The sequence below is a fragment of the Egretta garzetta genome, unplaced genomic scaffold (genome assembly GCF_000687185.1).
Source record: "Egretta garzetta isolate BGI_Z169 unplaced genomic scaffold, ASM68718v1 scaffold5, whole genome shotgun sequence".
Lineage (NCBI taxonomy): Eukaryota > Metazoa > Chordata > Aves > Pelecaniformes > Ardeidae > Egretta > Egretta garzetta.
This window is the reverse complement of record NW_009259707.1, coordinates 306,036-320,013: the sequence shown is the minus strand read 5'-3', so window position 1 is coordinate 320,013 and position 13,978 is coordinate 306,036. Positions and strand designations below refer to the sequence as shown.

Below are 13,978 nucleotides of genomic sequence, written 5' to 3'. Positions count from 1 at the left end.
AACAGATTTCAGCAGATGCTTTTTCTAACTCTTCTCTCTTGTAAAGATGTGGCATAGGGTTAAGTACCGGCTACAGAGCACTTGGGCACACTCAGCTGAAAGGTGCTACAAAACAGCACCGATAACTTTTTTTTCCCCCAGATGATTCAAGTTTAAACAAACTCAGTTGCTGTTTTCTCCTCTCTTCTTTGCTGATTTTGTGTAGACATAAATGAATGTGAAGAAAAGCTCTGTGAACAGACCTGTGTCAACTCGCCAGGGAGTTATACCTGTCACTGTGATGGCAGGGGGGGAGTGAAACTTTCCCGGGACATGAATACATGTGAGGTATGTTAGCCTTCGTAACTGCAGAACAGACCTTTATTTTATGTTGCAATTAAGAATAACTGATGAAGCTCTGGACCGAAGCCATTTGAGCTGAGTGACCAGCAGGAGGGAATCGTATCAGCAAGGCCACGTGGGCTGGGGACAGTAGCTCTCCTGAAAAGAAGGATCTCATTAGCCTTTTGGGGAGGCAGTTCATTCAGAGTCTCTCTTCTCATGCTCCTCCTGTCCCTATTCCAAAAAGAGCAGGCCAGCGATAGCCCTGCCAGCTCTCTGTCTGGCTATGAGTTACCTCTGGCTGCACAAGGTTTTCTGAGTTAGACCCAGGAGGATGGCGTGAAGGTCTCCAGGCATGTGGTGTGAGTTATGGACCAGCACTTGCACTTGACACTTTCGTCCTCCAGGCATTTGAGGCAGATGGGCTTCAGTGGCACAGGTGGCCCCACCGGCAACCAGTCACCAGCAAGTTCTTAGCCCATCTTTTGTTGCAGGCGTGATGCTGCAAGTAGAAAAGGGTGACAGAGCACTGGAACAGGCTGCCCAGGGGGGTTGTGGAATCTCCTTCTCTGGAGATATTCAAAGCCCACCTGGACAATGTCCTGTGCAACCTGCTCTGGGTGAACCTGCTTTAGCAGGGGGGTTGGGTTAGATGATCTCCCGAGGTCCCTTCCAACCCCTGCCATTCTGTGATTGATTCTGTGAAAACCTTATGCTGTACCTTATGAGTATGGTTTCATTTAGCAGCAGGAAAACATTCCTCCGAGGCAGATAGGAGGGAGGAGGGAAGGAAAGAGGAAATGTTCTCAGTACCAAAACAACGGTATTTTGAGAGTATAAATATTAAAGTGCCCTAGCCTGCTATATGTATAGCAGCTGCATGAGAAAAGAAGAGGAGGCATACTCTCTGCTTCTCTTTCCGCTGTGTGAGGAGAATAAGCACTCAAAAATGCGTTTTGATTGTAGAACATAATACCATGTGTGCCTTTTGCTGTTGGAAAAAGCATTAAGTCCTTGTACTTGGGGAGGATGTTCAGCGGCACTCCTGTTATCAGGCTGCGCTTCAAAAGGAAACAGCTGACGAGGTGAGGACGATTTAGAATGACAGCTGAATGCGCTGTCTGGCTTTAATGCATGCAATGGAGTTAAGTCATTACAATAACAATTATTCCTATGATCATTCTTATGTGTTTGGATTATGGAGTCCAGTAAAGCGAAACATTATCCAAACCAGTAATTGAGAAAGGCAGCCTCGACCGCAGAGCTCCTAAGATAATTACTGGAGTCCAGTAACTTATTCTTTATTCCTGATGCTACTTTAAAATCCGCCTTCACAGCTTAAGTCTTTCAGGAGCACGTTAAAAGCTAGTATGTTTTAACGGAGCTTTATAAGTGTTAGAATTGATGCTATCTGTATGGAAAGTACTCTGTGGTTTTTGAACTCTGCATAACTAATTTATTTCTTGGCACCTGTGCGGTCAGACTTGTGGCTGAGTTCGACTTTAGAACCTTTGATCCTGAAGGTATCCTTTTCTTTGCTGGAGGCCATCAAGACAGCACATGGGTAGTCTTGGCTCTGCGCAAAGGACGGCTAGAGCTGCAGCTGAAATACAACGGAATAGGCCGTGTGACCAGCAGCGGACCACTTATCAACCACGGCATGTGGCAAACGGTGAGTCCGGACCGCTGACGAGATCTTACCCTCTCCTGGCTTCTTCTTGATGGGCTCTGGCAAGTGCAGCTACACTGCGTGTATTCTTTGTATTTTTGAGAAGGTGCTTTTCCAACCCGCCCATTCAATGCACACCAGTACGTTATACATCCTCGAGTGAGAGTAGGGTGTTTTTCCTAAGAAATTGAATTATACTTTATATCCATTGTAAACTAGGCTGGGTCACTAATTTGTGCAGTGCTAGCCTGACCAGAGAAGATGCACATGGTGCCTCTGGGATGCAGCAGGGCTAAGGTCACTTCATGTCAGTTTGAGAAGATGCCTTCTGGGTGGAAGGGAGTAAGAGGGAAGGAACTCAGTAGTTGTTCTCTTTTGCCGTGTGGGGTGTGCGGTTGGTTTTGTTTATTCATCTTCTTGTTTAGTCACAGGGCTCAGGTTGGCTGAGCCTTTTGACAAATCTCTCATGCTACAGTATCTTTTTTTAAACTCCCCAGGCTTGCTTATATACAAAATAGTCCATTTCCCCTGTAAAGATATTGGGGTCTGTTAGAAACTACGTAGATCTCTGCTTACTAATAACATAATTCCAGCAATCTCACGAGACAGTGCACTGCATGTTGGAGCTTGCAAGGATTCATGTTCTTAACGTCTCTCTCAGAACATCTCCTGGTGGTTCAGGAGGCATCATGGGTGTTACTATTTGTGACAGGATCGGGAAAAGCATCCTGTAGCATGATCTACACCAGATCAGCAATTTACATATGCATCTCCTCACTTGTGCCTTTTTCCCCCTTTCATTTTTTCTTAATTAGTTCTTTTGACTTTTAAGTTGATGTGTCTCAGGGAGCGGGTGGGAAGTTCTCAGCTAACTCGCATGTGAGACAAATACAGATACTGGTAACCATGAATAATTTTCAGTTTTAAATTTTGTAGTATAAAAAACTTCAGAATTATTCATTAAAGAAAAAAGCAAGGTGGGAAAAATTTTGTAATGAATAAACAAAGAAGTCCTTGAGTGCATTCACTGTCAATCAACTACTGGCATTTGGTAATGTTTCCAGCAGATGAGGTGATGTTTAATTCTGCTCCTTTACTGTCACTGAAACAATTTTAGATTCCAAATGGAGAGCTGTAGAGGTTCAGCAAAACTGTAGCTAAAATGTATGACATGCTGTATCTTTGCAGGTAGGAATAGCCTCAAGCCAGTTCTTGCCAAATTTGCTGTACTATTTGTTCTGCTAATTTGAAACATGACAACTGTAATTGCCTGCACAGGGAGGATGGTGACAGAAGATGTGAAAAGCAGAGTTGATGCCACTGGGGTGACTTTGGAGTCACAAAAAGCAGTCATTACTGAGCTAAGCCATTTAACACAGGAGCGTAACATACTTGTTAAGTGCCAGACCTCATTATGAAGTAATTACAAACTTTCCCACATTAGCTATGGGGGAGATCTCTGAAATGTATTTTCCTGCTTCAAGGAATACAAAAGTGCTCAAACACATAGGAGTTACAGGGTAAACAAAGGCTGTGCTTGCTTTCTGCTGGGAGAGAAGGCGGAATGATAAAAGTATTTTTAGGCAAGAATTATTGGTCTCCTGACAGCCAGCAGTGGCAGGGCCCTTATCCCCAGGTACCATCATAGCCAAGAAATGGCTTGGCTGGGTTGCTGCAGCAGCACCCTCTTTGCGCGTTTTCTGAGAGATTATATAAATCCCCTGGAAACCCTTCCCCGAGACCTTTTGGGACATCACAGACCAAGCTGCTGGGTGCTGTGTGGTGCAGGTGGGCAGGACCCAGGCCAAAGGGGGAGGCAGAGGTGCCCCTGCAGCCAGCAGTGCAGGGCCTGGCAGAGACATAGCATGGCAGGAGCGGAGGAGGGAGCACCATGCGGTGGTGGCACTGGAATCCTTGCTTGGAGCAGGTCGATGACCATAGCTCTGGTGACTGTCTCCCAGAGTTAATGCTGTGCCTCATACTGGCCAAAGGCAGAAGGATTTACCCACAGATGAACGGCAGCAGGAGGAAGGAGCCTTGAGTCTCTGGACTTCGTGGTTGACTCGCCTCTGAGGCTTGGGATGCTGCTTGCGTTGCTGGGGTGCTGTTGGCTTCTCCTTTCTCTGCTCTGCTTTCTTACCCCTTGCCTCCACCCTACAGGTACTTTGTTCTCTTCTGCTTAACATCCAGAGTCACCCCCGTCTCTAAATGCCGTTTATTCCATATGACTGAGCCATAAAACTGTACATCTGCTCCTCCATTTTATCCCTGCCCTTATTTCTCCTTTTCCCTCTGTCTGGCATGGTTTTTAATTTGGGAAATCCTGTTGAGGAGGGGCTATTCCTTTTCACCTGTCTCCTTTTATAAAACACGTAGCCACATATTTCATTTTAAGTATGGACTTTTGTGTACTTTTCAACCTCATCTTCTGTGAAGCACAACCCCTACAACCTTCAAAGGTCACAGTCCTGACTCAAACGCAGTTTGGGAGCTTTACTCTGGACTTCAGCGTGCACAGGATCAAGCTCTTAGTTTTGCCTAGACCTACAACAGTGGAGTTTGGAACTTGGGAGAACTTTATAGAGGTTGTGAGAAAATAGTAATTTTACTATTTACCTGAAAAACAATGGCTATTTAAAAGCGATACATGAGAAAAAGCACCAACAGTGTATGTCTTTTGGTCTCTTGAGCAACAGTTGCATACTTCTGTGGAAATACGAAGGCATTTTCAAAACTTCGGGCCAATACCTCTACCTAGATATTTTCTCTGATGTTGATCGCTTCTAGTCTGTTTTTAGGTAATTATTCCCAGCATTGAAAACACAAACAAGCAGGCCTCAGGAAAAACTTTTAATACAGTTATTTGTGTGTAGTCCAGCTGCATGAAGTGGCCTGCGTGACCTGATGATAGCAGAGAACGCGCTTGCCTGCTGTTTGTTTTGCATTTCCAAAAAAAGTCATCATTTTGTCTTATTTTCAATGTTTAGTTTAGTACTGCTCTGAGGACAGTATGGTTAGCAAAAATAACAACCTACCTGCACTGTTAAATGTCAGCACTGAAGGTTAAGCAGTCGCAAGCAGATTCGAATTTGGCTTTAACCCTGCGGCTGCCTACAGTCCCGTCCCGTTTCAGTGCTGTCCACTTGCTTTTCAGCAACGGGTGGGCAGGCTGGCTCTGGGATAGGAGTTATCCAGGGCATGAATCCAAACCACAAAGCTGACTGACCTTATGGCTAACTGTATGGGAACCCCTAGCTACCAGAGCTGCCTGCCTGATCCTCCCCGAGCCCGCTATGGCAGGCAGCAGCTACCCACTCCTCGCCAACAGGAGGAGGGAATTACAGCAGCCTGCTAACTACCAAAAAGCTTCCCTTTTTGGTTTGTAGGTGATGGTGGTGCACCAGCAATTAAGCTTTGAACATTTGAAGTTTTCAAACTGCCAGAGGGTAGCATGAAGTAGGCAGACTATAATTTCCCAAACTGGAATTTGTTGAGAGCTTGCTTCCACGGGGATTAACCCCTTCTCCTATGGAAGTTTCCACTTATTTGAATTTGTTTATATTAATTATCAGAAGAAGCTGAGAACTCAGATTAATTTTTTGAAACATATATGTTATTACTTACTATACAATCTCATAAAATTTTAGAAGGCTCTGAATTTTGGTGGCCCTGCAAGTTGCAGGATTTCTTTACCAAGGAAGCATGGTACGTGCATTCCTGTAGCTGGCTTTTCCCTGCTTGCTCCATGGCTGCCCTCAATCCATACTAGGAGCAGGGAGACGGTCTGTGCCCGCACCCCGGAGCGTTGGGGCAGCGGTGACCGCCACACCGAGGAGAGGCGTCCGAGTGAGTTTCAGCTCGATAGCCAGTGTAGCTAAGCCAGAGGGGCTGCGGCTGCCAGGAGCTGTGGGCTTATGTTCCCACCCACTGAGTGGACTTTACAGCCTGCCAATGCCCAAAAAAGCCTGTTTTGAGACTGGCTTGTGTGTCTCCATGGCACGCAGCGGGGAGGTGTAGATGCCACTTTAAACAAGCAAGCTTCAGGCAAGTAAATTCATGTCCTGTAGGATACAGCACGGAGCAACACACCAGGGGTAAACAGTGTTTCAGCAGTATAAACCAGACCGTACTGGAATCCACAGGAGAAGAAAAAAGTCTGATAATATGTGAATAATCTTTTCAACTATCAGATTCACTTAGTCTTCATAACTAGAGACTGCAATCCAACAGGATTGTGTCCAGGAATAAACCTGCCCAGCCCTGTCATCCTTTACATTACAGCCACAGAGAGAGAGCTCAGTGTGGCTGATGGAAACAATTTTGGGGGCAGCTACTCTTGAAATGCAAAGAGAAAGATGCTGATAACCCAGCCTGCTAGCAGGGAGTGGGAAGAACAAGTCTGAACAGCCGCTGCAATAGTTATTTGGTTCCATACAGCAGCTCGCTGATGGAGACAGCATCCATGTGTCCAGGGGAACAGAGCTGTAGGGGTGAAGAGTGGGGTACCGGTCGTGGCATGGGAAGGGGGAGTGCTGTGCTGGAGATAATGAAATAGAGGAGGTGTGCTCCTTTCTTCTTCTCTGCAAGAAGAAAAGGTTCCTCTTCTGCCACGGCCACAGAACACCCTGTTGGTGGCAGGACCCAGGTCCCGAGGCACGGAATCCATGCTGCTGTTCAGCAGCCTGCTACGTGTCAGCTTTGTGCTTCGCCTCCTCCTCTCCCTCCACAGCGCTGGCTGCTTTATGGTGCTTCTCTGTACAGCTTGGTCATAATTAAAATTGTGACCTTTTTTTTGAAATTTCAGTAGTGATAGAGTCTTCCTAGAAGTACCTCTTTGGAGACAGGGAGGTAAAACTTGCAGATACCTTTTGAGAGAAAAAATATTGGCTATTACACATTTTTATTACCCTCTCAAATATGACATCTTCTGTTGTTCTTTTTTCTGGGGTCAGTATTCAAAGACTAGACTTAATGGGGCTGGAAGGCTTCTGCTTTATCTTCCACCGGCCTAACAAAAGACATCTTCTTATCTGTCTTCCCAGCTTTTCCTTTCACATGCAGTTGCAATGGGAAGTTTCTCATTAATAACTCATTATTGCATTTACATTTTGCATAGAGCAACCTACAAATGCCACTTAGGTAATCCACTCGTATTTTTGTGTAGCTGTTTTGAAATAGCTGGGCTGTCTTCGCCAACCCCAGGTTGCTGTCTAGAGTAAAGATTTACATATCAAGGTGGAATATAACTTAAAAGATAGCAGAAGAGGCTTGGGGACAGAAAACATTTCTCCATCCTGGGAATGTCACTAATGGCGCCTGTCCTTTAGTTGAGGCTGCAGACGTCAAGTTCTTTTTACACTGAATTATTCTATTTGCAATTTTACTTTTTCAGATCTCTGTTGAAGAACTCGAAAGAAGTTTGGTTATAAAGGTCAACAGGGATGCGGTTATGAAAATAGCTGTCTCAGCGGATCTGTTTACTCTGGACAAAGGACTGTATCAGCTGAATTTGACAGTAGGAGGCATTCCTTTCAAAACAAAGGACCTTATTCTGCCGGTAAGCATAGCACGATTGCCCATCTTGTTTTGCATGCCTGAAGGGCTTGATTTCGTCTTCTCTTGGGGTAATGTAGGTCCTTCCTGAGAGCAGTTCAGCCTGCCTTGAAACAGGTGGAATTATCCCCTTCTGGATACAGCTTTCTCTCCATTGACTGTAGAGGGAGCCTAAGCCAGTAGCAAAGGTGAGACTCCTGATTTTTTTTGATTGGGAAGTTTGGGTGAGATGTATCCCACACTTGGCCTGCTGAATTAGGAGACAGCAAAACCGGAGCACATGGCAAAGCCTTGAGAATTAAAGGTGGTCATGCTGGCTTGGAGACCATGAGAGGGCCTGGTGGGTCAGTGGGCACACCGCTGCGTGAGGGTACCCTTGTCCCCTCTAGGTCTGGAGACAACCTTGGAGGCACTTTTTGTGTTGTGACCGAAGTTTGGGCTTCTTATCACAGTTTTGCTGCCTGCATTTGCCATTTCAGTTTAGTAAGACCCAAGGAAAAACAGCGGCTTATTTTTTTCTTTATTTCCTCCTAATTCAAGTAGATAGGGTGTATGAATAAAAAAGTTAAGGCACTCTTTGGGTGCGATTGGATGATTGCTGTGTTTCTGAAAGAGCTGCTGCTCAGGCTGTTTTGAATGTCCACCGCACACAGAGTTGGCACCTTGAAACCCAAATTGGCATCCCTTTATTTCTAAATGAGGTGTCAAAGCTTGCGGCTCTGTGACTGGGAGTGCAGCAGCTGAGGAAGGCTCCTGTTCCTCACAAGAAGCCATTCAGGGCCACTGCTTGTCTGAAACATTAAGCTCAGGGTGTGGTCTGAACACAGGATGGAGAGCCAAAAACTCCTGAGGTTTTTATCCTGGCTCAGACACTTAATTCTCTCCCTGCTTCACTTAATTGGATGTAATGGCACTGATTTAGACACTTTGCAAGGAGCCTTCTCTGTACATACTGTCTCACATTTTAAAGCTGACATTTGGTACAGGATAACATAACTAGAAGCTGGAAGTAACAAGATGTGTGGAGAGTGGGGTGCCCATCTTGTGGCTCAGGCACCCCTCCCTTAAGCCAAAAGCCAACAACTTATACCGTGATCAGGTCCAAAGTCTTGTGCATCATGAAGGCTGTTTGCAATGACATAAAGGATACTTTTCTTTTTTAACCTGAAGTTAGCCTCCAGCATTTGCAATGCAGAATTATGGGAATTACAAAGCTTTGGCTACAGAGCTTTAGAAGTAGATTGCATTAATGATGTGCAGCATGTAGAAGCAGCTAATGGAATCAATACAACCAAATCAGCACCTGCATTAGTTAGTGTCCTGCTGTCCCGTGGGGACAAGCTAAACTCAGGTGAGTTCCCTGAGAAATACCGACCACTTACTTGCATGGGGTTGAGGGATTGGGATTGCTGCCAATTGGTCTGCACGTTCATAATTAATACATCAAAATGCTTTCCCATATTTGATATCATACTATAACTCAGGATTCCTCTGCACCCAAAACCAGCTATTCTTCACTGAATAGTAGTTTGAGGCATGAGATACTGCTTTATCTTCCCAGATAAACCCTCGGCTGGATGGTTGTATGCGGGCATGGAACTGGCTGAACGGGGAGGACACCACTATCCAAGAGACCATAAAGATGAATGAAAAGATGCAGTGCTTTTCTGTAGCAGGACGAGGGTCTTTCTATCCTGGCCGAGGTTTTGCTGTGTTTAATCTTACTTACGGTAAGTAAGTTATTTTTTTTTATTTCTGACCTTTTGTCCTGCCATACGTGATTAATAAACAGTTTAAAACTTACATATATGCCAGACTCAGTGTTGATTGATGCAGAAAAGACTGGCAGCTGTGGATGGAGAGGGAATAGCTAAACTTGTGGTTCATAGTGAAGGAAGGCCGTGTACGATGGTTAGAGCCAGTACGGATCTGACCAGGACAGGTTAGGTTCTCTCTGCGTAGCCCGAGTAATGCATTTGACATCCAGGCTGGTTCCAGCTCGCCCTCAGCATTAGGGGCTTCTCACCCCTCTGTCAGCAGCGCAGGTGGTTCCAGCACCGTCCGCTGTTTTCTGCTAAATAGGGAGAGCTGCAAGCCACAGCGCTATATCTTATGATGGACAGAAAATCAATATTGTCTGCAGGAAGATGTCCAAGATCAGATTCACTTTTAATCATTGGGTGGTACTCATTACACTTGGGATGAACACACTAACCATATCCCTGATACGAGCTGAATGAAATTGGCCTAGATAAAGTAATAACAAGTTTCAAATCAAACTTGGCCACGCTAATTTAGCACTCAGAAGGACACCTTGTCTTTGTCTTTATTCTGGATTGTTCTGTTTGTTTATATGTGTGATCAGCTGTCATTATTTTGAAACCTGTACAAATGCCAACCATTTATTTTAGTTTCATGTGCAATTCCTCCTCTGCAGAAGCCTTCTGTGCATCATTAGGTGGATTTTTTCTGTTGTGCCATTGTAAATTAGGGAGTGTCAGGTGTCTGTCTCATTTACCACATGGGTTCAAAAGCTGCAAAGTAGAGACAATGCAGCATCTGAAGTGCAGATGACAGCACTCGGCAGACATGAGTCCTCAGCACCTGCATCTTTTTTTTTTTTTTTTTTTTTTTTTTCTACAAACAGTAATCCTCCTTTTTGGGGGCTTTGTAATGGTAAGCTTTATAAAGAACTTATTTCTTGTATTTCAAGATGTGATGAAACAGGATAGCTAATACTACTAAGTAGGGAGGTTGCAGAAATAGCATTGAAATCTTTCTTTGTTGCCAGCATCACCTTTTAAATTACAAGGGCACTGGGTCAGTAAGAAAGAAAGATGCCAGAGAGTTGATTTCAGTGCTTCTGAGAGGTTTATGATCAGGAAGTGATTGGGCAGGTGATCAGTGTAGTATGCTTATATCCTTTTTCAATTTAACTCAGGCTTTCATAGAAATGTTTACTCTATGTCAGATTTGGACTTAGAGTCCTCAATTATCTTTGGACAGCCAAGTACGATGCAAAAATTGGGTGCCCTATCTTGCGGCAGTTCTTTGAATGTGTTGGATTGAGAGCCATGGGAATCTGAATCTCTTTGTGATAAAAAAGCTTAACCTTATCCTTTGACACTCTGGAAGGCAGCAGAATGCAGAAGGTAACAAGAGGAAACTGATGCCGGTTTTTTTTTTCTCTGATTTTATGTTCAGGTGCTTTGGAATTTCTTTTTTTGAGTAAAAGAAATGTGGCACTCCCTCCATACGCTCATCCATCTGTCCTCTTCTCCAGGCAGAAATTGCACAGCCTACCCATTTGACCTGTTAGTTCTACATTTGTCATGCTACGCGTTTCTTTTTTTGTAGTGCAACCTTCTTCTGGAAACGACACCAAGACAAGTTGGGAAATAGAAGTCAATGCTGCAATTCAACCAGCGACAGATACTGGCGTGCTGTTTGCTCTGGTTACAGAAGAAGCATCTGTCCCCCTGTCACTCTCTCTGATTGACTATCACTCCACAAAGAAACTGAAACAACAGGTACAGACTTAAGTGATTTTCTAGAGAAGGTGCCTTGCGATTTCCTGGGCACTGAGAGTCATTCTCAAAAATGGTTGTCAGGTTTGCTGCCTGCCTGCCTGCTTATTTGCACCCACCAGTTCAGAAGACGGTTTGGGACTGAAGGTGCTTGGCTGACACCGAAATTCAGACATTACTAGGGAGCTCTTTGCAAATGTCATCTAGGTACAAGATGGAACTGGTCTCTTGAATGCAGGCATATTTTGTTATGTTTTCTGGCACAGAAGCTATTTAATGCCATAAGCAAATAATTCCCATTCTCTGGAGCTCATCAGTAATAATCCCGAGGCAGTGAAGAGACAGGCTTAGGTGGCACTCCAGGTGCTGTGAAAGGCCAGTTACCATGGAGTGCTGAAGCAACTGATTTAATAAGGTATTCATAATAAAGGGCTGGATTCTGGCATTACATGACTGTAAATCAGGAATGATTTCTCTAAAACACACTTTTCATTTATGGTATGGCAGCTCTAGTCTATTTGGTTCCAGTGCTGTATAACAACCTCTGTAAGAACCGATCAGAATTCTCTCTGAGAAGACAGTGGTTAAGACTAACAATTAGTCCCACTGGCTCATTAGTTTTTCTTCTATGCAAATGAGCTCAGAAAATGATGAGCAGTAGTAATAAGGCTAATTATCTGGTGGCTCTGCAAAATCTTTGTAAAACAAGGCCACAGTGGGATCACCCTGGTCTTGGATAAGCGTGGCTGGGTATATTTCTGCTCACTGCCTCTTTTTAATTCTTTCCCCTGCTGTCCAGTTTATCATCATGGCCTTGGAGAACACTGTTGTATCCAGACTGGCAATAAATCTCTGCGATAAGAAGGAACACTCTGTGGACATCTTCCTCAAGAAAGATCACTTATCCCTGAGGGTAGATGGGATAGCAGGAGAGAGCGAACTAAGCATCTCTGAGTTAGAGGACAGTCTGTCTGTCTTGGAGAGCTCTTTGCACTCAACAGTGAACACCTACGTGGGAGGATTGCCAGGTGAGCATCCAGTTTTGTAGTGTGGACTACAGGCTCCCAACTCGCCTTGCTGAGCTGGCAGTCAGGAAAACTGTCTCTGTTCCTTCAAGCTGGCAGAGTCCTTCTCTTCTGCTTGAGCAGGCTTTGTCTGCGATTCAGGCACGTAATCTTAACAGTTGTGAGGGCGTGCTTGACAATTTTTTTTTTTTTCTGGAATGATTGTGTCCTCCTGAGGACAGCTGTAGGCAAAAATAGAGAGGAGGTTTTGCTTGGTCAGGTAGGAATGATTTATCTGAAGGATAGCTGTAAGCAGGAACCTTCTCTTAAACCTGCTAAAATCCATAGGAGCTGGACCACAGGTGCCTGCATTCCTTCATTAATGTAATGAACATGCGTGAGCGCTCCTTGAGGGGAGTTCCAGGGTCTCACATTATTTTGACTGAAGCTTGGGAAGCCCAGTGTGATTTTCCCTGGCTGATGTTCTGTTTTAACTGATCACAGCGCTACACAATTAACAGATTTCCTCCCAGCAGAGGGTACTCAGGGCACAACCAAGGGGCTAACACCATGTATAGTTTTGCTGGCTTTTCAGCAACAAAAGGGCCTCTTGTAGGAAGTCAGTTCTCTCCTCCCTTCTGAACCTGGAAGATGAAACTTTCATATGAATCGTGAATTTTGGCTAAGTTTGGGGGTTTCTTGTTCCGGCTGAACTTGTTTATCAGTGGCTACTGCTGAGGAATGCAGTTAAGGAGACACTTATGTCTCTGATGCACAGCAGTACATCCTATTTTATTGCCAGCAGCTAAGCAAAACCTTGCCCTTACTTGCCCAAGCAAGGGAGGGGCAGCAATGTTGGCCTCTTGGTAGGTGCCGAAGCAGTCAGGCTGGAAGAGGGTGGCTGAGGTGCCGCGTGTGCCAGGACACACGGTGTGACTGTTCCCACCACGAACAAGAGTTTACAGAGTATTTATGCCGATGATGTAAATGGCTCCTCGTCACACCTAAAAGGAGGAGGCCGCAAGCTCTGGGATGTTCACACCGCGGCAGGAACAAGGCTGAATCCCCTAATGTGGCATTTTCCGGTGTCAGATTGAATTGTCCTAGCTGGCCATTGCACAGGGGAGACATCCCACTCGCTTTCTTCCAAGCAGCTCTCAAATGCGCAGCAGAGACTGCCACAGCTCAGAAAACAACCCCGTTCTGTTGCTGTCCCACATTCTCCGTGGTTCGCTTAGACTAGCCATGCTGGGTGAAGCGTGGGTTTTTAATTAGCCAGAACCAAGTGTGAGAGATCATACCTATGACTGTTTGGACCCAGCTGGCTTCTGTAGGTTTAGCTACTTTCCCCCTTCGATCTGTTGTGCTCAGCAATGTGAATCTCTGCCTGTGGTCTGCTTTTGCCATTGAGAGGAACCCGGCACTTGCATCGAGAAGCCTTGTCATTTGCCAAAGGAATAAACATTTCAGCACTTTGATTAGATTGATCACTCTGGGTTAAATAACTGTACCAAATGGTCAGACCTTAGTTTGGTTCATTCAAATTTTGAAAACAGTACATTGTTTTTTGTTTTTCCCTGCTCCCATACCCTGTGGAAAAAACCAAAGTATAGTGGTCACACTTAATGTCTTTATTCCATTTGCCACAATTAAAGAAAGAATTCTGGGTCAAAATATGTAGTGCGTCCCATCCTAAGTACAGCTAATATTGCAGATGTGGAAGAAATATTATTTAGAGTTTCAGGAGATAAGAGGGAACATATAGGCATTTCCTACTTTTTCTATGGTATTTTCAGTTCTGGTAAATCCTAAATTATGTAATTTATATGATGTATAGGTTTTTTTCCCTAGGCAATGTGTATACCACCACATGAAGGAGCCTTTAAACAAGACTTGTGAGTCTT

General features: G+C 44.7%; 1 protein-coding gene across 1 annotated transcript in view; it reads left to right on the top strand.

Annotated features, from left to right (window-relative positions):
* GAS6 (growth arrest specific 6) overlaps positions 1-13,978 on the top strand; it is a 43,621-nt gene that overhangs the window by 27,917 nt on the left and 1,726 nt on the right. Inside the window, exons 9-15 of the mRNA XM_009638960.2 lie at positions 206-327; positions 1,288-1,406; positions 1,804-1,993; positions 7,383-7,547; positions 9,105-9,273; positions 10,901-11,073; positions 11,870-12,098. Of these exons, the coding sequence (XP_009637255.1) occupies positions 206-327; positions 1,288-1,406; positions 1,804-1,993; positions 7,383-7,547; positions 9,105-9,273; positions 10,901-11,073; positions 11,870-12,098 (1,167 nt within the window). The remainder of the gene's footprint in view (positions 1-205; positions 328-1,287; positions 1,407-1,803; positions 1,994-7,382; positions 7,548-9,104; positions 9,274-10,900; positions 11,074-11,869; positions 12,099-13,978) is intronic.